General features: G+C 36.9%; 1 protein-coding gene across 2 annotated transcripts in view; it reads right to left on the bottom strand.

The window, feature by feature from the left end:
• The window catches only part of OXCT1 (3-oxoacid CoA-transferase 1), a 123015-nt gene that overhangs the window by 27330 nt on the left and 71737 nt on the right, over positions 1 to 23948 (bottom strand). For both annotated transcript variants that reach the window (XM_082723300.1, XM_082723299.1), the window contains exons 12-13: positions 22801 to 22873; positions 22117 to 22192 (exon numbers count right to left, since the gene is read on the bottom strand). In XM_082723300.1, the coding sequence (XP_082579426.1) occupies positions 22117 to 22192; positions 22801 to 22873 (149 nt within the window). The remainder of the gene's footprint in view (positions 1 to 22116; positions 22193 to 22800; positions 22874 to 23948) is intronic.

The raw sequence follows: 23948 nt of genomic DNA, 5'->3' as shown, positions 1-23948 counted from the left end.
TCCAGTTTCTCGAACCCACTCTGTAGCTCCTTCCTGCTGATTCCTCGTGCGCTAAAATCTCCTTTCTGCCTTGACCATGCTTTCGAAGTGAGAACTACTCTCTCAGGTCTCTAACATTTAACTACCTGATTCAGTAGACATCTCGTGGGTTTACTTTACTATATTCCTGCACCTTCCTACTACATTTTATGCTTTTTTTTTTTTTTTAACCAACTCCTTGAGTGGACTCCCCTGCTCTTCCTATTTCAAGGCTTTCCAGCAGCTCCTTCCCAGCATCCCTTTTCCCACCCCAGCTTTGTGTGTTGGCCAACTTAAAAGTTCTGTCCTTGACCTTCTGCTCTTGTCTCTACTTTTTCTCTGACAAAGTGACTTCATCTGCTCTCCTGACATAAACTGTTCCTGTCTCCAATGACACCCAAAGCAACATTTGCAGCTCAGATCCTTCCTCCAAGTCTCAAACTTCAATAACCAAGTTTCCCAGTCTTCAGGTAGCACAATCTATAAGCTAATTCCCATAATCTTTTCCCCTTATTCCTGGGCACATTTAGTCATTTTCCAGCCTTCCTGAGGTTAGGATTGGTCATGTGAATAAAGTCTGGCCAACAGAGAGTGGGTGAGCGTGACATATAATAAATCCAGGGCTGGACCACAGGCCTTCCCAGCACTATGGTTCTATATTCTTCCCCTTTCTTCCCACTACACGTTGAAAATGGTGGAGCCATGGAGAGAAGGAATCTGAATCCCCAAATCAGTGCACAGAGAGCTCGCTGCCAATCAGGGATACTCCTTTGGGTTCTGTGTGAGAAACCAAAACTTCTTTATGTTAATTTTGACATATCTCTGCTAAGTATAGTCCAAATTAAATAAAGTATCTTTTACCAAGTCAAATATCATCTACTTACTAACTCCCTATCTCAGCTGGTGGCCAACTATCCACATCAAGGTCCAAATCAGAGATTTCCTTACTCTTAACTCTCCTTCATGATCTATGTGCAATCAGCCATTCAATCACAAAGAAATCCAATTTTTCTAATATTTCTTGACTTTTTGCCACCGAAGATCCTTGTGATTTCTCCTAAGTGCTGTAACAACATCCCTAATAGTCAACCTACATCCAGCCTTTTCTCTCTCAAACCCTTCCGACAGCCATGCAAATAATCTCTCTAAAATGAGTATTTTATGTTATTCCTCTACTTAAAACCTTTCAGTAGTCCCCTAGTGTGCCAGGGCAGAGTCTAAACACCTCAGTTGGAATACGAAGCCTGGGACAACCTTGCCTCAACCCTCCCAAAGCAGATCCCATTTCTGTGTCGGGAATAGTGAGCTGCTGGTGCATAGCATATGGCTTCACGCTATGCCCTAAGCACCCATCCTCATTCTAGTAGGTGTACTCCAGCTCACTCATTGTGTACCACATCTTGACTACTTCTTCCAGGAAGTTTCACAGGCCTCTGCCCGACCCCATCAACAAGACTTGAGAGACACTCCTTATGAGAGACACTGCAACTCCTGCCTTCCCAACTCCACCACCATCTAGCTACTGAAAATACAACAGTGGGCCTCCAAGACCCTACCGCCCTCTGTTCTGACTGATCACATTTATTCGGATTAAATCAGTGCCTACACACTAAAGAAATCAATTAACTTCACACAGAAAAAGTGAGTTGTTTCTAGCAATTAACTACCCTGATTCTCTCATTTTGTAAAAGTATAAATACCACTCGATAGTGTCTATAGAGTTCACTTATGAAACCTCATCATTCCAAGTAAAGAAAGAAACTGCAACGCACATAAAATTGATTGTGAATCATTAACTCCACCTTTGTACAGGAGATCAGTAAGCATTTATTAGGTGAATAGTTAGACGTATGAAACTTTCACATTTTCTTTTCCTAAGTTATAATCAATGGGTGACTAGGTCTCTTTTGGTTATAAATGAGGCACTTTGGATAGGTTAACTTCTTTGTACAAGATCAGAGAGACTCACATTCTGTTCTATTTTACTGAATTAATAAAATGGACAGGACAAAAACTTCGTTATTCTTAGCTCTGTTTCAAAGCTATAACTTCAGTTTAGAGTCAATTCATAATTCTGCCAAGATGAAAACAGACATCAAAGAACCTGGCCAAGGGACTTCACCTTGTTTTATCAAACCTCTTACAGAAGACATCAATGGGAAGAGCTTGAGCAAGTGCTCCAGGATACATATAAGGGGATTTTTTTTTATTTAAAATGATTAAGGATTATTACATATGAATAAGTAATATTTAATTGAATTTATTAAATATAACTAAGTACTGGAGTTTCTGGTCTTGTAAATTAACCAGAAACAGAATAAGCATATATACTTAAAATGCAAGGGTAAGTTATCTTCTACATTAACAACCTCTTCCTTCCCTTGGATCACCCACAGAAATGTATTAGAATCACAGGAAATTGCCACGTATGACCATGTATGACCTACAAACACAGGAATTCCATATGGTCCGTTCAAACTCATGTTCTAACAATGGAAAAATAGATTCCATTTACTATCACACATAATTTATCAAAGGCTGATATTATATTTAGGAGTTCCCTAGATAATCACAACGTGTCATGTAAAAATACAAATTAAAAGGTAACAATCATTTTTATTTGTCTGCGTGTATAAATGATAAAATATATCAATTTCTTCAAAAACTCATTCACATAGAATACAAAATTATTACTACTTCTTTTCGGAAGTAGAAAATAGTTGTTTTCAGAAATTTTATTTTCTGATTCTTAAAATGGGACGTGGGTTGGTTGGGATGGAGGGAGAGGTCTGAGAACAAGAACCACGGCTGGAACACAGTTGCTCCATCATCTTCTCCCTCTGTCTGCAAGCTGTAAGGCACACAGTACCAGAGTTACTGCAATTATGCCACCATCTTTGACAGCTGGACAGAATTCCCAGAGAGAGACACAGGGACCAAAGGAACATTATTAAGGAATACATGGAAACCATTACCAGCATTTTTAATCCACAGTAGAAAAGATTTTAAAAATAATGTAAAGGATCATTTAAAAGTTAAAAACAAGACAAAAAAATATCACTTCCAAGAATCTGTGAGAGTATGCTATGTATATTAAGTGTGGGTGCCCTATTAAGCAAGTGTTAGAGGGTTAGATGCAAGGACATGAGACTGCTTTGACTCCACACTTAATAAGTACTCTGTTTGTTCTCAAGATGTCCTCCAGAGTCACCTGATGACCCACTTTAATGACTACCCCATATCTCCTGGGAGTTGACAGCTATAAACATTCATGTCAAACTGATAACCCCTTAGTCATTACTGAAGAGTATTTTTTCCCCTCCTGTGCCAAGTTCTGATCTGTAACATGTTGACCTGATGACTCTAACATATGAAGAAAACTCCCACCTCTGGTAGGAAAGCATTCCCTATTCTTCAGGACTAGGAAAACCATGGGCAACATCATTCCACGGAGATTCAGATCCTGGGGCCAGTATGTGGTCTGACCCCAAGAGGGAGAAGCATACCATCTTTCTGAGAATAACCCACCCTGAGAACAACAGGAAGAGCTAGAGAGCCATGTCACTGTGTGTGTGTTGAGGGAGTGGAGAGCCCTAACATCACAGGGACCAGAAATCAAAAGCACAATTTTTCCTTTGAGAACTCTGGAACTGAAAGTGCATAAGAGCCAAAATGGCTCCTCCTAAAACTGGGGAGAATAAGGTGGAAACCAAGAACTTTTTCAAACACTAAAGGAGGTTGAGAAAATTACTTCAGGGAATTTTCCATGAATTTAATATTTTTGGAAGATCTATAACAAGGGATATTAAGGGAGCATAAATTAATCTCTACCTTCTTATCTTTTCAAAAGCCAGCTCTTGGGTGACCAAAAAGGGAGAGAGAGAGAAAGAAAGGAGAGAGAGATGATGCTGGGAAAAAAATGAAAAGTGAAGTGTCTTTAAAGATTTATTTATTTAGGGGTGCCTGGGTGGCTCAGTGGGTTAAGCCTCTGCCTTCAGCCCAGGTCATGATCTTAGGGTTCTGGGATTGAGCCCTGCATCTGGATCTCTGCCCAGTGGGGAGCCAGCTGCCCCCCCAACCCCGCCTACCTCTCTGCCTACTTGTGATCTCTGTCAAGTAAATAAATAAAAAATCTAAAAAAACAAACAAACTTGATTATTTCAGATACATGTTATATGGAGCCTAAGTTGAAGGGTATTTTAAATGGGCAAAGGACTTGGATATTTCTCCAAAGACATACAAATGGTTAACAGTTGAATGAAAGGATGTTCCATATCACTAATCTCAAAATAAAAAAAAAAAAAAAAAAAAAGTTGCAACTTAAAACCACAATGAAGTATCACCTCATACCTATTATCCAAACAAACAAATAAACCCAAAAGGTAAGTGCTGACAAGGATGTGAGGAAATTAGAACCCTTGTACACTGTTGGTGGGAATGTAAAATGGTACAGCTGCTCACAAAAAATAGTACAGCAGTTTCCCTCAAAATTAAAAATAAACCAACCACGTGATACAGCAATCCCACTCTTGGGTATACAGCCAGAAAAACTGAAATCAGGATATCAAAGAGATGGCCTGCACTCCCATGTTCACTGAAGCATTACTCAAAATAGCCAAGATATAAAACAGCCTAAATGTCCACGGACAAATGAATGGATAGAGACAAGGTGATGTATACATACAATAGAATATTATTCAGCCTTTAAAAAGAAGAAATCCTGCCATATGCTACAACATGGGTAAACCTAGAAGACATTATACTAAATAAAATAAGCCAGTCACAGAAGAAATACTGCATGATTCCATTTACAGAAAGTATCTAAATAATCAAACTTACAGTAGCAGAGAGTAGAACCATGGCTGCCAGGGGTTAGGGGAGAGCAGGAAATGCAGAGCTATTCAATGAGTATAACGTTTCAGTTATACAAGATGAATAAATTCTAGAGATCTGCTGTACAACACTGTGCCTACAGCTATAATACTGTATTGTGCACGTAAAATTATACTGCTTTGTGCACCTGAAAATTGAAGATCTCATGTTAAGTCTTCTTATTTATAATTGAAAAAAAAGAGACCAACACCCTACCCCCACCCCCAAAACAGTAATATAGCAATGTGTGTCTCTTACTTTTGACAAATGTACTGTGCTAATAGAAGACTGTAATAATGAGGGAAATTGGGTGAGAGAATATGAAAAATCTAGTTATTCCAAAATATAGTTTATGTTTTTAAAAATCTCAGTATGTGGCATGTTCCTGTCGTTTTTGTTTGTTCACCAAAATCAAAACAAAATGAAGATTAGTTCTCCAATTTCCCTCTGTGAGGGCCTCTCCTAATAACTCTTCCAGCTTATTGCTAAAAACCTCTGTAAATTCTAACTCCCTAAAAAACAAGTAGATTTATGACTGTTAAAATGAATCCGTGCTTTCTTTTTGGTTTCAATGTTCTCCTGTCATAAGTAAACTTTATGTCTTTGCAGGACCCAAGCATCTACCAATGCAGAGTACACTAACAAAACTACAAGTTAGTAGCTGGATAAAGAATAAGATAGTTCTGAAACGCATATGTGGGTTTTTGTTGTTGTTACAGTTTTTATTTTATTTTTTCTTCTTACCTTTTGACCCTCCTCACCTACTTCTCATAGCCCTATCACCCACCTCTGGCGACCACCAAACTGTTCTCTGCATCTATGAGTTTGCTTTTTGTTTTCTTTTTCTATTCCACATATAAGAAAGATCATATAGTATCTGTCTTTTTCTGACATTTCATTCAGCTTAATACTTTCAGGGTCCACCCAAGTTATCACAAACAGCAAAATTTCTTATTATACGGCTGAATATTCCATTATAGATATACCACTATTTCTTTATCCATTCATTCATCAGTAGACACTTAGGCTGTTTCTGTATCTTGGCCATTGTAAACCAAGCTGCAATGAACATGGGGGTGCATATTTGTCTTTGAGTTAGTGTTCTTATTTTCTTCAGATAAATATCCAAAAAGAGATTTGTTCATTCCTATGGTAGTTCCATTTTTAATTTTTTGATGAACCTCCTTAACTGTCTTCCACAGTGGCTGCACCAGTTTGCATTCCCACCAACGGTGCACAAGGACTCCCTTTGTTGCAAATCTCGCCAACATTTGTTACTTCTTGTCCTTTTGACAAGCCATACTAACAAGGATGAGGCAGTATCTCACTGTGGTTTTGATTTGCATTTCCCTGATGATTACTAATGTTGAGCATCTTTTCACCTGTGTGTTGGCCATCTGGATGTCTTCTTTGGAAAAATATCTATTCAGAACCTCTGTCCATTTTTAATTAAAAAAAATTTTTTTTAAGATTTTATTTATTTACTTGAGAGAGAAAGACAGAGATGGCAATAGAGAGCACAAGCTTAGAGGCCAGGGAGAAGGAGAAGCAGGTTCCCCACTGAGCAGAGAGCCCGACACAGAGCTTGATCCTGGACCCTGGGATTATGAAATGAGCCAAAGGCAGACACTTAACCATCTGAACAACCCAGGTGCCCCTCTTCTGCTCATTTTTAATCTTTTTTCTTTTTGCTGTTGAGTTATAGAGGTTCTTTATATATTTTGGATATTAACCCCTTATGGAATATATAATTTGAAAGTATTTTTTCTGATTTGGTAGACCGCCTTTTCATTTTGATAGATCCCCTTGCTGTGTTTTATTTTTCCCAACAAACTCTACTATCCAAGTTACTGTTATTTTGATTAGCTTGCCCTAATGATAGCTTAGATTTCTGAGAAAGTATTTAAAAAAAAATATGGTAATGAGAACTTTTATATAAAACCATGTTCCGCAGTCAGATTATTGCAAGTTTGTAAAAACTAAAAATATAGACTGCACCTTTGTTCTATGACAAATAAAATACCATTTTAAAAAAGATTTTATTTATTTGTTTGATAGAGATCACAAGTAGGCAGAGAGGCAGACAGAAAGAGGGAGAAACAAGCTCCCTGCTGAGCAGAGAGCACAATGTGGGGCTCGATCCCAGGACCCTGAGATCATGACCTGGGCCGAAGGCAGAGGCTTAACCCTCTGAGCCACCCAGGCACCCTCAAAATCCCATTTTTATTTTCTGCTTTTGCTAGTTCATTTTTCTTGTTATGGTTTACTTGTTCCATACTGAGAAGCTTTTAATAAACACAATTCTATGAACATAATTTCTCATTACCTAAATAGTACTTGCAGAAAGTAGATATTATTCAAGCTTTCTTTTACAAAAAGATAAAAATCGACAAGAAAAATTTAAGTACATTACTTGAAGTTAAAGAACAAGTCAGAAAAAGAATCGGATAAAGTCCTTCCCTAGTTTCAAGAAAGAGGTAATTGAATCCCCACAGAAGATGCTTCCTATTTTAAAATATTCATTATGTTGAATTTATTGCACTATTTTTCTTTCTTACTGTTCCTAATCTGTTGGGTGATGTTAATAGATTTAGTTAAGAATCACAAAGAAAGCCTAGAGATGCCCTATGTAGCTTCAGTTTAAACAACTTCTAAAAAAAACAGTCAGATCCTTTAGGACAACTCATCAATCAGAAATTCCCTATCCAATACTGTTAACGTTAAACGTTGTAACGCTAATCTAGAAATATGCAAAACACATAATGAATGGCTAAAAAAACATGTCAAGTCTCATGTTCCTAAATTAAAGTGTATGAGTCTCTGTCAAAGGACTCTGTGCCAGGCCTTCATGCAAAACATATTTACTTTTTATGCACAATTGTAAGAAAATTAATGTTTTCAAGCCAAAACAATTTTTTTAGGAATTGGTACTTATATAGCTTAATTTGGATGATCTGAAAAATATGATATATATGGAATATCTTATTCTTAATAGTTCTGTTTAAATAAAGTATTATTATAAATATTCTAATGATCTAATTGAGTTAACAAGTGAAAAAATGAGCAATGCTGAATTTACTGGTACTATAAAGTTCAAAAATGCTATCTTTTGGGGGCGCCTGGGTGGCTCAGTGGGTTAAGCCTCTGCCTTCGGCTCAGATCATGATCCCAGGGTCCTGGGATCAAGCCCCACACCAGGCTCCCTGCTCAGCAGGGAGCCTGCTTCCTCCTCTCTCTCTCTGCCTACTTGTGATCTCTGTCAAATAAATAAATAAAATCTTTAAAAAAATGCTATCTTTTACTTAGGAAAATTTAACTATATTGGCTGAGCAGGGGGCGGGGGTGGGGTGGGGGAAGAAAGCTAAATGTAAAATGCTGATGATTTTGCCTGGCATTCTATTTTGATAGTGAAGGTCTAGAAAGAGGATAAGATGTGATATGGGAAACTGATACTCAATCTCTAACTCCATATGCCTCTAATAATGTAAATTTACCAAGATAACTCCAGGGTTAAAGATTTGTTAGATCTTATGACCCCCAAATAGAAGCCAACTGTCTGGTTCTTAACAGCATAGCCATGATCGGATCTAGCACTGTTCCTGTGGGTCTCTTTAAGATACATAACTGTGCTAATATGATCAAATGCTGGAAGTCTTTCTAAAAAATTATGGATCAAAAATGATATCAAAACTAGAATTAAAAATCACCTAAGAAACAAATAACTATAAGAACTTTATGTCTAAGTTTATAGAATGCAATTTAAAATTATGGAGAGCCCTAAATGTTTTTATAATTAAAAGAGAAAGCTTAAAAGTAACGCATTCAATATGTAAATCTATAACTAGTGTAATATTAAATAGAAGATAAATAAGAAAAAGGATATTAATAAATTACTGTTTTTTTAAGATTTTTTATTTATTTTTTTGAGAGACAGAGCAGAGTGTGCAGGCAGAAGCAAGGGGAGAGGCCGAAGGAGAAGATAAAGGGGACCTCGCTCACACACTGAGCAGGGAGCCCAACACGGAGCGGGGAGGGGAGCTGGGGCATGATCCCAGGACCCTTAGATCATGACCTAGCCACTTAATCAACTGTGTCACCCAGGTGCCCCAAATAACATATTTCTTAAAGTACACGTGATTTACTCTAAAATAGGCAAATTTCTTATAAGCCTAATTAAAAGAGAGGAGAGAGTATTAACACCTACAGAATTTGGAATAAAAAGTAGATAACAGTAGCAGTTTTTGAGGATACTAAAGAACTTAAACAAGAATACTGCATATTGTTCTGGATAAATGTGAAAATCCAAAAGAAATGACTGCTTTCTAGCAAAAGAAAAATTGACAAAACTGCTACAGGAAAGGTCACAAAAGTTGAGGTGACCAATAAGCATAAAAATATCTTACAGACTGTTCAAAATTGATCGTTGTATAAAAAAGTAATAACATCTATCAATGTCTATCAAGTTAAATAACGACATTAACAAATTAAAGGGGAACTGTGTGATTAAATCAGTAGTTAAAAACACATTAAGTAAGGGGCAACAGGGTGGCTCAGTCAGTTAAGTGGCTACCTTCAGGTCATGATCCTGGGGTCCTGGGATCCAACCGGGGCTTGGGCTTCCGAATCAGTGGGTCTGCTTCTCCCTCTGCTCCACCTGCACCCGCCCCCCGGCCTCTGCTCCCAACTCATGCTCTCTGGCTCTCTTTCTCAAATAAAAAATAAAATCTTTAAAAAAAAAATACACACTGAATTCAATAGCCATTCACTTTTAAATCTATAAACAAAAGGAAACTTCTAAAACAATATAAAGGACATTCTATTAAAAATACAATCGGCAATATTAAAAGTTAAAATTCTAAATGAATTCTTATCAAAATTGAGAAAATCCTTAAGCACTACTACTTACTCATACTGTTTTGGATATTTTGTTATTTAAAGAAAATAAACTAAGTGATAAGGCTTTTAGAAAAGAGGATTCCTTTTTTTTTTTTTTAAGATTTTATTTATTTATTTGATGGAGAGAGACACAGCGAGGGAGAGAACACAAGCAGGGGGAGTTGGAGAGGGAGAAGTAGGCTTCCCGCAGAGCAGTGGGCAGGGATCCCAGGAGCCTGGGATCGTGACCTGAGCTGAACACAGACGCTTAATGACTGAGCCACCCGGACACCCAAAAAGAAAGAATTCTTATTTATAGATAAAAACATTGTAGAATATTTAAGAGAATTCAAAAAAAACTATACTAGCTAATAAGAGAATTTTTACAAGTGAATAAATAAAAGATAAATATACAAAACCAATAGTTTTCTTTTATATTAGCAAGAACACTTAGAAATTGAAATACCCAGCTTGAAACACTGGCAAAAACTGAAAAATAATTAGGAATAAATGTATTGAAGGACATAAAATGAGACCTGAATAAATGACAAAATATACCATATTCCTGGACCAGAGACTAACTCTTGTAAATCTATTTGTTATTCCTAAATCAATATATTTAATGTTTAGGGCATAAAATGTTTTGCACAGTACCATCATTCACCCCTATTTTTGCCATATTCACCACAGAAATTAATTAAGTCTGCCCACCACTCTATCCAAAGTGGTTAATATACCTAATACAACAGCAACAAAAACAAAAACAAACAAAACTCCTAATAAATTTGTTGAATAAAACCCATGTCATTCACCATATTTTAAAAATAAAGAGGTAAGATCTAGAAAGGTTAAGTAACTTCACAGAGACAGATAATTCAAAGTGTACCTGAAAGGAAAATGGAAGGTTCTGTGTATGGGGATGTTGCATTTCACAAGTAAACTTTTCCTCATAATGGAAACAATATTTCTATTAGATTATATGATAGAAGGGATGAGTTCCAGGATTTGCTTGTTACTAACTAGTGTTGTGACCTGAGTCAGGTGACTTCATTTTTTTGGATTCAAGTTTCCCATCTATAAAATTAAGGTGCTGTATAGCTGGACGATGTTAAAATTATATCCTTCATTCCTTATTGTTTAAGAGGTAAAAGATCAGTGACTTAGAAAAGGAACCTTTGAGTGGTAAAACAAAAACATTAAGGTATGGAATGATATATGTGCTATCTGGGGAGAAGGGGAAAGTGAACAGGAGTATAGATGAAACAAGACTGGCCATGAATGGATAAGTGTCCAAACTGAATATATGCATTTTACTATTCTACATTTGTATATATTGGACATTTTCTGATAAAACTTTTTCTTGTTGGTAAATCAAAATGTTGACCAAAAATTATCTCTAAACCAGAAAAGTAAAGTGAGAAGTACAGATTTCATCAACTAGCAAAGCCAAATCCAGTTCTTTAATAAAATTTAGTCTTCAAGATTCATTAGCCTTTAGCAGCAGGGTCACACCGTCTTCAGCCCTTTAGCTTGATTCCCTGCTAAGTTACATCCGCAGCAGCATTATTTATGAAATTACTAATAATGGTTTTCTAAGAGACCTCATCTAGCATTTCTTTCCTCCCTTTCTTTTAAGTGGGTTGTTGTTTAATAAAAAGGGGCTGCTGCAGTCATACAAATACATCACTAGCCAAAGGGATAATAATAGTTGAAACTATCAAACTCACTCATTGTTCGTCCTCTCTGTAAAGAGAAAGGGAAAGGAGGAAGGAGGAGAGGGAAGAAGAAGAATGAGAAGATGAACATGACGATGACATAATTCACACGCCTTGCGCAGAAGTCTGCCTTCTGACACCAGAGACAATGGAGGGTATATAATCAAAGAAATTCTTAAAATAGCTGCTGCGAGGCCAGGTAGCACAGGGCTTGGAATCAATCAGAAGTCTAGCTCACTTTTTTTTCAGTCTCTGGTTTGAATACATGAGATCTAGTACATAGTTGACATTCTTAGAATTAAGCAATTATTCACAAACATATCATATGCAACATAGCAAGGAGGAAGTATTTCTTTTCCTACAGAGCCCAAAAAGGCTCAGGTAGCAATTAAAAGAAAAAATTTCTCTAAGATAAATGAAAATTGAGATTTCCAAAAAGAAAAATCTATTTCACATTCTCATGTCCCTTGCCTACGGAGAAGATTAACACTGGTGGGGACCTAGGCTGAGTGAGCTGACTTGCCAATAAATTTGCTATTGTTTTTGTCTGATATCAATTTTTTTTAGCTTCTATTGAGGATTCCCCTTTGCAATAATTCTCATATTTCCACAGTTATGTTTCAATGTTTCCCATTTAAGAAATATTAAAAGCTAAAATTATTTTTTAAATCCTGGTAGAAGCCCTGAACTCTTTCAAAAAACTCTTCAATTGGTAAATTATTTAAAAAATGGTAAATAAAATGGGTAAAATACTTCATTCATGAGATTTATGCTAGTTATATGTGATTAGGTAGTGAAGACTTTGGAATTTGAGTGTGAGAGCTCTAAAAAATGATAAGATGCAGAATAAAAGCACATGAAAATGGTGAATCCAGCACCTTTCAAAACCCCAAGTTGAACTAAGATCATACATACAGCCTGTATCCTTCCAATTGCAATAAGCTTTATCCCACACAATGCAACAATAACTTCTTAATCAAGTTTATAGGAATGCTGTAAGAGTATTTCTTTATTTTGCAGGTAGTTTTACTTCTATCATGAAAAGCATTAGTTACATACTTCCAAAAGAAGTGTGGTGGAATACAAAGTGCATAGGAGCAAAGGAAACTATGATTAAATCCCTATGTCGAAACCGGGTTACATATTGCAAACTTGAATGGTTAACTCGTGATCTGTCTCTTCATCTATAATAACAGGGATTCTATAATGTTCTATACCGATTAAATGACAATACATATACAAATAAACAGTACCTGGCCAATGGCATGTGCTTAAATAGCTATTGGTTCCCTCCTTGTGAAAATTTTAGATTTATAATTTAGCTGTGGCTTTTAAACTTTAATCATAGCTTTTAATCACCAACAAGCAGTTTCCTCCAAGTAAAAGGAAAATTCCTTATAAAACTAAAGTATCAAATATGTTAGTCTATAAATATGCTTTTAGCCTAAAAAATACTGGATATAAATAATAAAACTAAGGATTAATTTTCAACATGCTTTCCAGATAGTCACAGATAAAAAGCACTTTTGAATAACTAAATAGTCTCCAAGTAAAGAGCAATAATAAACAGCTTATGTTTCTAATAATTTTCATAAATACTAACTTGTCTTTTTAAAAATGTATGCTCATTTGTTAAATTGTTATACAAGAAGGAATCATTCTTTGCTCTTGGAAATTTTGCAAGCATTAAATGGTCTCTAAATTGGCAGAGGAAATAAAGGTCCATCCATTGGGTCTGAGCAGTATGGGTTTTTTGTTTTCTGACACTCCCCCTTCTCTCCCCTTCCTTTTCCTCCTCTTCTCCCACCCCTTGCCAGCTAGGGATCAGTCAGTTTTTATTAGCCAGTTAGCATAAACAGAGCATGGATAGGTTCTTCCATGGTCCTCTTTTCTGTCTAGGGCAGCTGGCAAACAGAATAGGCTGGGGAATCGCCCTGATGTACAGAAACCATAGATGAACACACCCCTACATGTATTATGAAGGCTTAGGCAAATATGAGCTCAGAGGAAGACTTTACAGCAGCAAGGAAACCACGCCCAGTAACCAGATGTTAAATCGAGAACTTCTTTTATCTTGTTTTTCATGAATGTACAAGTATGATAGCTAGGAGATACCACTATGTAAGACAGATCTCAGAACCACAATTTACAGAGATAGTGGTCAAAAACAAATCCCAAGACCCAGGACGATTGGCAAAATCAGAGTCCAGCAGGCACAGAGGATTGTGTGTGAAGGACTGTGAAGAAAAGCGTACTGTGGTCCTACTTCCTCTACGCCAGCAACATGGAGACGCTAAGTGTCTGCCTGCACCTAACTCAAATGACAGCACAGCCTGGATGACAACTCCAGAGCGTCCCACCTCCAGGAGAAGAGTCAGAAAACAACTGGGGCACAGGGCACCAGACTTCTACCTGAGAAACCTGAAGTGACTGGCAGAAGTGGACAAGAAATGTGTGACATGAGGGCTTCCCAGGTGTGGTTATAAGAAGACAAACCTAAAGATGCTTTAACATTTTCTCAACAGGATGCTGAGGCAAATGAGAATTTCTGTGTGAAGCAGACCACAGGAAAACCGGGATCTGCAGGAGAAGCGCCCGGCCATTGCCCCTCCAGAAGGGGCAAGGGGCTCTCCAAATACCCTGCACAGAAAAAGGGATCAGCTCATAGCACCACCAGCCATTTAAGAACTTTCCTACCCTATTTCCTTGCCTTCTCATTCTCCTGAATTTTTACCCAGGTAGGTGCCAAATAGTGAACTGGGGAAGGAGGTCAAGGAAGAAAAAAGCAGACCACCACACAAAACCTTTCCCAAATGCAGCCAGCCAGGCTTGTCTCGAGCTGGGGAGTCAAAGGGAGAGGAGATGTGCCACTTTTAAACATATGGTGAAACAATGTTCATTGTTTTGAACTGGACTCTTTAAGTCTTGAATCTTTAAGTCTTTAAGTTTGTGAATTAAAGTGACCCAGTGATAGTTATGATATCGTCAGAGAATGAGCTGAAATGTCACGCAGAAGGAGAACTTCCCTAACTAAAGTTAAAGACACCACAGGCGATTAAAAATAGCTGTGTTTTTATTTCATCCCACATGTAGAGCTTGTTCAACATATTGGATACAGAAAACACACACACATGCTTGTTACAGCTGGTCTGTTCAGACACATTCACTAACGCAGAGAACAATCACCCTGAATGTGATCTTTAAAATGACCAAAGACAGCAGCACCCAACATTATTTGATAAGAGGTAACAGCTGCTAAAAGCTAAAAGAGTGGCCTCCAGAACAAAAGAGAAAAGGATTAAGTGAGGAGTAAGGCAGAGGAGTAAGGCACTGCTGACCCTTTAAACAGCCCTAGATGACAGTTTTTAAAAGAAATGCAAAATAATAGAACAGAAAAGATACCAGCACTGGTAATACAATGAAAATAGTTTGAGCGTGAATTGGGATCATTCTTCTGGGAAGTAATTCATTATGTGTCAAAAACCCTAAAAAACTGACCAACATATTCTTTTTTTTTTTTTTAAACCCAACAACAAATGGGAATTTATTCTATAAGAAAAGTAGCAGTTCAAGTTAGTGGAGGGGAACTGTGAATTGCTTAACAGATGGTGATGGGACTATTCTTATATATTTAGGATAAACTATGCATTTGTATTTACATTTACTGGGATCAAACTATTGCATTGGAATCCATATTTTTCCCAATGGGGTTTTTATAATGAATGGTATTGGGTCTCCTGTTTAGCTACTCATGACCAACATATTCTACTTCTAGGAATTTATACTAAGAAAATCATCTAAGAACTATGGTTTCACTTATTTATAGAGCATAACAAATAGCATGGAAGACATGGGGAGTTAGAGAGGAGAAGGGAGTTGGGGGAAATTGGAAGGGGAGGTGAATCATGAGAGACTATGGACTCTGAAAAACAATCTGAGGGGGGTCTGAAGTGGCGGGGGCGGGTGGGAGGTTGGGGTACCAGGTGGTGGGTATTATAGAGGGCACGGATTGCATGGAGCACTGGGTGTGGTGAAAAAATAATGAATACTGTTATGCTGAAAATAAATAAATCAATATTAAAAGAAAAGAACTATATGAAGACAAAAGTTCCAAAATATTATTAATGGTATTAATACAGGAGAGTAGCTTTCAGATTAGAAAACAGGCAGTACAGGACTGTGATCTCTGAGAGAAGGAAAACCAATGAGGTAGGCCTACAAATGCCCCAACCTACTGATTAGAAAGAGGAACCCAGTACAAAGAGGGGAACGAACCCAAGTGGGACCCAGTAACCCTGCTGGGTCAACTAGAATTTGACTAGAAATCTCAAAATACCAAAACAGGTTGCTATACAGAGAGAGAGTTCACAAGATTTGCAAAGGATTCACTTCAAGTCTTTGGCAGAGTACCAATGTGTGTATATATGAAAAGAAATTATTCAAGGCCTGGAAAAGAAGCAACAGGAAGTATTAACCAAAATACTACCCAGAATTCACACAGGTGTGGGAACAATTCATATTCCTACTAGCCTGAGGGGAAAGGCCTTGTAATACGTGGGGCATCAGGTAAAGTGCTCAAAAGGAAATCACAGTAGTGGTGTTAACTACACTGAAACTAAAGGCTTCTCTCAACTAACCTTAAAGCAAAGTTGAAAAGCAAATATTGAAAGAATCAACCTGAGTGACATCTATAAGACTTGCAGTGTAAGAAACATCAAAGGAGGTCCTTCAAGCAGAAGGACAATAACATCAGATGGCCATCTGGATCAATGTAAAGGAGAAGTGTAGGAAAGAGCAAACATGTTGGGCAATAGATAACTTTTATATATAAATTATACTATATAATAAAAATAAAACACACTTTTTTTCTTATTTTCAATCTCTTTAAAAGAGAGTTGAATGCTTAGGACAAAAATATCAAAGTATCATGGGGTTTAAAACAAATGCAGAATAAAATGTATGACCAACAGCAGCAAACAGGATAAGGACAGGGAACAGAAGTTTACAGTGGGTGGTTCTTACATTATATGTAAAGTGATATGGTATTACTTAGACTGTGATCAGTAAAAGGTATGTATTGTAAACCCTTGAGGAACCACTGGAAGAAAACCTAAGAAAATAAGTCAATAGTGAAGAAATCATAAAAAATGGAATCATAAAAAATGCTTAACTGACCCAAAAGAAAATAGAGGGGAAAAAAAAAAACTCAGCTGGCAACTGGCAAAAAAATCATATGCTGATAGATTTAAGCCCACATGTTGATAATCACATAAATGTAAATGGCATAAACCTCCAATTAAAGGTCAGAGATAAAACTAGATAAAAGATCAAGACCTAACTATATATTAACTATACAGCTCACTTAAATACAATGACATTAATAGGTTACAGGTAGAAGAATGGAAAAAAAAAATATATACCATGCAGAGTAACTATATTAATATCAGACAGTAGACTTCAGAATGCAAAATATTACCAGGAATAAGGTGAGCTATAATGACTGAGGTTAATTCATCAAAAGAGCATAACAGTCTTAACTGTGTACTTAACTGTGTAATACAACCAATAATGGAACTCTATAATATACAAAGCAAAAGGTAATACAACTGAAAGTAGAAAATGCCAAATGCACAATTACAGATGAAGATTTCGTTACTCCTTTCTCAGTAACTGATAGGACATAGAAAACTTCAATGCTACTTGTCCTGAGTTATAGGACATTCTACCCAACAGTAGCAGGATACTCTTTCCTAGTGTAGCTGCAACAGTCACTAAGATAGACTATATTCTAGGCCACAAATAAATTTCAAACTTAAAAGGATGGAAACTACATAAAGTGTGTTTTCTGACCTCAAGACAACTAAACTAGAAATTAACAAAGTTATATGAAAAATCACCAAGTATCTGGAAGTGAAATGACATACTTCCAAATAACCAAGTCACAGAAAAAAATCATAAAGGGAGATGAGCAAATATTTTGAAGAAAAGTGAACTGAAAATGAAAGCACCATATATAAAAATTTGTGGGATGTCACTAACACTGTGCATAGAGAGAAATTAATAGCATTACTTGCTTATATTAGAAAATAAGAAAAGTTTCAAACCAATGATCTAAGGCAGGAGCTGGCAAGCTTCTTTGTGCAGTGTTACATGGTAACTATTTTAGGCTTTGCAGTCCATACAGTCTCTGTTGAAATTACTCAGCTCTGCTGTTGCAGCACAAAAGCAGCTACAGGTAATACACAAATGAATGGATGTGGCTATGTTCCAGTAAAACTTTATTTCAAAAAGAGGCAGTGGGCCACAGTCAGCACATGGGCCACATGTGTGGAGCCCGCTAGAACATCAGCTCCCAACTGCAGAGGATTTCATGTCTTTTGTTAACTGCTTCATCTTTAAGAGGCAAGAACAGTACACGGTCCTTAATACATGCTTAATATTTGCTGAATTAACTAGTTTAATCCCCAGAACAGCATAGGAGTTAAACAGTATCATTTTATAAATGAGTATACCAAAATAAAATAATGTGCTATACCACCAATAAGTGACAGAGCGAGTATTTAAGCCTAGGTCTAATCCCAAAATTCTGTACACTTTCCACTACATTACACTGAGATGGCAAACGTATTACTGAGTAACTATAAAAGCATAATACTGCACATACATATTTTCTCTGCCATTTTCCTTACCTCCGGTTTGTAGAACAAGACAAGTGTGTTAAATCCAGCTCTGTATCTATGTGTTACTATCTGTGCTTTAATCTTTATATTTCTGTATCTGTAACTGTTGATTTAATATTTAGACTATACTTTATGCAATTAAACCACGAGATTAAATCCTTTTTGAATTTTCTAACTTTTTCCCAACTTTACTGAGATATCATTACATCACATTGGTTAAATCTTGAACACAAACCTCCTTCGTTGTACAAACAGAAGACTAGAGTTAGCTTTATTTTAAAAAGACACAACTAGAATACCAAACCAATTTTGTGCACTCATACATCTAGCATACATGACTACACCCACTGCTTGTATTTCTTCTTTTAAAATGTACAAAGAAATTTTTAAAATGTGAAGGAAAAACAAACAAAATACATCCTCTTTTCCTTTACCTTAAGACTCCCTTGTTTCAATTCTGCCCATGCAGAAGGGGCAAGCCCTTGGCTGTCATGTCGCTCACATACAGCAGCCATGGCCAGCCGGCCGCGGTTGCACGTTTTCTGTAGCTAGTTCCCATCACTGCTGACACACATCTGCTTCCCCTCACAAGTCAATAATCTATGGCAGCTGTTTTCCAAAAATAGGCATTAGGAAAGCCAGAGCAGTTCTGAATGCAGATTCAAAGGGCTACACATCTGTCCACATTTTCATAGCCTGCCTGGGGTTTTACCATCATCACAATAATCAGGGAACTTGAAGGAGCCAATGACTATTTGGTCACATTCTCTCTCTTTGGATGTTCAGTGCAGAAAATTTAAAACTCTGTGTACAGGAGACAAACACCACATACTAAGAAGCTATCAAAGATGAGACAAAGAGAATCCATACCATTTGCCTGCCTTAAAAGCACAATGTTTACTGTAATCTGACATGGTGGTAATTGATGAGGATACCATGATGCAGAGAAACTCAAGGCTTTACAGCCACTGAAAAATTATTCAACTGACTAAAAAGATAAAAGTAAATGAAAAATGATATAATAAAGCTGAACTTTTCAGCTTAACTGCCAGATCTTGCAATAAAAATATATCTGAATTTTAATAATCAACATAAATCTTTGGGACAAAGAGAAATAGATTTCTCACTGTAACTTTATATAAAGAGGATAGGCTATATCTTCTCCATAACCAGTAAGAGCAAGAAATATGCCCTCAAAGGGTTTAATTTTTGGTACTTGAATATGAACTCAGGATAAGCAGGTTGTACTAGCTACTGTAAAATAGTCTTGCTCAAGCCAGTGTACTTTAAGGCAAATTATTTCCTCTCTAATGTTAAGCAACAGATCACTGAAGAAGATAAAAGTAGCCACTATTTATGGAGTGCTTTTGGCGGCCACTTTTCATTTTCTTCTCAATTAATCCTAACAAAAATATGTACTCTGGATTGTATGATCTGTTAGAAAGAGAAGTGAAATTCAAATTTATTACAAGCTAAAACCCATGGTCTTGATTCTTAACCTATTTTGCATTCGAAAGAGTCAAAATATCCACTATGCATCACACATGAAGAATCCAAGGAGTGTTTATCAGTTATTAAAGGAACAAAAGAAAAGCTCATCAGAAATAACACTACCAGTGTGCCTGGGTGGCTCAGGTCCAAGGAAACCAAGCATCCAGCTCTTGGTTTTGGCTCAGGTCAAGATCTCGGGGTTATGAAATTGAGCCCAGTGTTGGGCTCCAAGCTAGCCATGGAGCCTGCTCAAGATTCTCTCTCTCCCTCTCCCTCTGCCCTTCCCCATAGCCCCTTCTCGAGTTCTTTCTCTCTCTCAAAAAAAAAAAAAAAAAAAGAAAAAGAAAAAAAGAAATGACACTACCAACTTCCACTACCAAAAGAATAGAACCAGACACAAGAACACTTTTTATGTTTAGTTTTTGTTTCTTCAGAACTCCAGAGTTCTCCGTCACCGTCCTACTAGGTCCAATCATTTGGAAACACATGGGCTCTGAGAGTATTAAAAAAATTATAAAGTAACAAACACTGATATTTTAGTCACTCACAGGAATCCCCACAGGATAGGTAAAAAAGTGATACATGTTGAAAAATCTTTCCTGCACAGGAATACAGAATATATACTCTGTAAGAGCTTCTAGCCTCCCTGTGCGCTAAACCATAATATAAACAAAACATAAACTGACTTTTTAAAAATGCCCACGTTCCCCGAAGGCAGAAATGTGTTGAACATGTTTCTGCTCCATACTAATGACCACTGTGCAAACTGATTTCAAAACTTGTTAACAGTCCAGAGAAACAGATGTATTTAAAACTAGATTGTTTCTGTTCATAGTAACTGATTCTATTCCCTTCTCTGCCAGGTACCCCCAATTTTCATTCTTAAGTTGTCAAATAATAATAAGCCATTTATTTAGCTTGTACTCTATGTCAAGCTCATATACATCATATGTAAAGTGATATGTACTTTGTATACATTGTATCATTTATTCCTTTATATAAATAAAGGAGTGTTTATTTAGGAAAGGAAAATTCCTTTATTTATATAAAGGAATAAATGATACAATATAAGTATGGGAATAAGTATTCCCATAAACTTGTCAATCTGATTCACTGTACAACATTCAGGAGATCCTCCCTAATTCCTCTGAAGCCTTCAAAGGCTGCCAACTCTTATAACCATGGCTGATTTAGAATGATAAACATTTTAAAACTAAAATAACAACATATTCCATGATCTGCTAAGGGTTCTTACTATTAATGGTTCAGTGATATTTCTCCCTTATATATTTTTTTCATTATTATTATTTTAAGTAAACTCTATCCCTAATGTGGGGCTTGAACTCATGACTCCAAGATCAAGAGCAGCATGCTCTACTGACTAGCCAACCAGTAGCCAGCTAGGCTATATCCCATACTAATTAAATTGGAAATTCTGGGAGTGGGACCCAGCTGTCAATATTTTTTAAAACTATCATGTGATTCTAATATGCAAGCAAGTTTGAGAACCAGGGCTTTAATAATTATTCAAATTTTAAAATAATAATATCTCATGGTATATTAGATCAAAAGAGCTCTCTGACACTGTCATCAACTATATTAATTCACCTTCCTCAAAAAATTACTAGAGGAAAAAAATACCTAAGAGATTTCAGAAAAACTTTCAAATCATAGAACATCGGCATCAGTTACTTAAACTCCTTTTAGCTGATGAAACAGAAAAATACACAGAAACCCTTAAGTATACACACAAAAAGAGTAACTTGAGCCACCAGCCAAAATGAGCTCATACTTATGGACATGCATTATTTCTTGTTTCCGTACGCATATCACAAAGCAACAACCTGGAATGTAACAAACCACAGTCATAAATTAAGTCAACTGATTACAGTCCTTTTTCCAAAGCTGATTCTAAGTGGTTTTTCCTTGATTTAAGCCATTAGTAAATGAAAACTGCATTTTACAAGCATGTTTAAACATCACAAGTTCTGTATTCCCTAACAGAAGACAATGTGATTGATTACTTATGAGGTCACATGACCAACCAATCAAGAAAGGTCTTTAATCACCATAAATAAGAAAATAGAGCATCAACACAAAATTAATGAACTTGTTAATTGTTCTTTCTGGTTATAAAAACTTAGCTATAACAAATACTGGTATTCCTTATTTTTATCAGATTTAACCCATTTCTTTTTCATCTTCCCCAGTTCTCTGTTCCTTATGAAAAATTATGTTTTGGCCATGATCCCACCTTTTTAGTTCCAACTACATAGTAAACAAGTAAAGCCAAATAGTTCTCAGTAGCTGCTTTACCAAAATTTGACTAAAATATTAAATATTATTTAAAAATGTCCTTATTTTCATAATAATTATGCTGCGCTCTCATAGCAATTCAACAAGATTTTTCTTAAAAAATAATTATGGTGACCCATACTTAATTCAGAAGAAAAATGTCTACTTACAGGTATCATCCAGTTAGCCAGGTCACCGTATTTGGAAACCTGCATTGCTCCTAGCATTGTTAGATTGACATGTCCCCTGAGAGAGAAAAAGGAAATATAAAGCAAATTTCACAAGCTTTGTGTCCGATTTGCTTGAAATTGGCAGCAATTAAAGTAATTCTATACCCTCCAAAATAAATTTGCTTTCTCCCACCCAACCCCGGATCTTCCAAATCAATCAGCTCAAGCTGATGTAGAGAAATAACCATTAAGAGTTCTTTAAAAAAAAATTATAGCCTATATTGTCTCCAAAAACAAATTAAAAACAGGTGTACACAGTGTGTTTGTTTCCTTTGGTGAGGGGTAATGTGGCTTGATTTGAAGGTAAACGCTAGCTAGAAAATGAAAACACAGTTTTGTAGAAAATGTTAGGATCCTCAGAAAGAACTTTAAAAATGTTTACTTCAGTATTCTCAGCACATAGATAAATACTCCATTTGGGGGGTTCTTTTAATAACAGTGAGCTCAATGTTCCAATTCCCAATGCTCAATGTGAATAATTTCCTATCTTGGTGCAGCTGAATGAGCCCATGACCATTTTCTGGCTGGGAGACGTGGCTACGTTTCGAAGCCCTGCTAACACGTTCGGGGATGACTCAGTTCATTCCATGCCATTTGAAACATGGGGGCTCCGTCGTTACATACCCTCTAATCATCGCAAATGATTCATCGCTGGAGAAGTAAGAGGCTCCTGGAAGAACAGTAACTGTTTCCTTGCCTAAACACACATACACAAGAAAGGAAGCAAAGAGAAGAAAAAGCTATTAGATTTCTAAGAGTGGAAATCATGCAGAGAGAGGTCTGTACCTTCTCTGTTTCCTAAAGAACTGAGGTCCCTTTAACCAGACTGCTGTGGCAATGGGGCTGTGGGGTACAGTGGGAACTGTTGCCCTGTGAAGAGGAGTATTTAGTCAGTGGCATTGTTCAGATTTGACCCTGCATGGTGATGACAGAAAGCAGACCAACTTTTGATTTTATTATTGTTTTTGAAATTCTCTACAGACAAAGCACTCCCCCATCACCTCTAACCATTCCCACCTCTCCCCAGCCCCACTCCCTCCACAAGCCCCTGGTAAATGCTGATGAGAGTGAGGGAAAAGGAGTCCCTGGAAAGCACCTGTCAGAATTCAGCGCTACTGTGAGTCACTGGAGCAAGGAGACCGTGGAACAAGCAGGAAGAAATGCAACTTCCAAGGAATGACACAGAAGATGCTCCTCAGATGTTTCTTAAAAATCAAGAAATGATCTAGAAAGCAAGTTGCCCCCTCATTTCATAATATCACTAGGCCTGAACCTCTTCTTTTATTCTCTCTCTCTCTGCCTCATATTTCCTTTCTTGGTCCTGTTTGTTAAAATCATAGGACTTTGATGAGATCAAGGAATAACATCGTAATACTGGTTCACATATCTAATGGTAACTTCCAAGAGGTCCCCTTGGAAAGACCTCTTCCACTTATACCTCATAATAAAAAGTTCAGAGCTGGAAAGATCTCCAAGATCACGCAGTCCCCACACAACCAATCCTACCACCTGACCTGTATATTTCAGCTGTTTTCTTTTTGTGATCCATTTCATGTATGTAAAGTGCCCAGGAGGAGGCTTCTAGTCTTAACCAGAAAAGTGCCCACATGCCATTCTGCCAAACAGAAGCCAACTGTATGAGAATACCCCGTGCATTATCCCAGTGTAATAAAGCAGTCAAACGGAAGGGGAAGAAAAGTTATGATTCCAGGGCTGGAACAATGAAAAGCCAAACCAGAGTGGTCAGATCATGCCCAGGTGTGCAACACAAC

Source organism: Mustela nivalis (assembly GCF_964662115.1).
Source record: "Mustela nivalis genome assembly, chromosome: 3".
Taxonomy (NCBI): Eukaryota; Metazoa; Chordata; class Mammalia; order Carnivora; family Mustelidae; genus Mustela; species Mustela nivalis.
The sequence above is the reverse complement of the archived record's forward strand: the minus strand, read 5'-3'. Positions and strand labels throughout refer to the sequence as shown.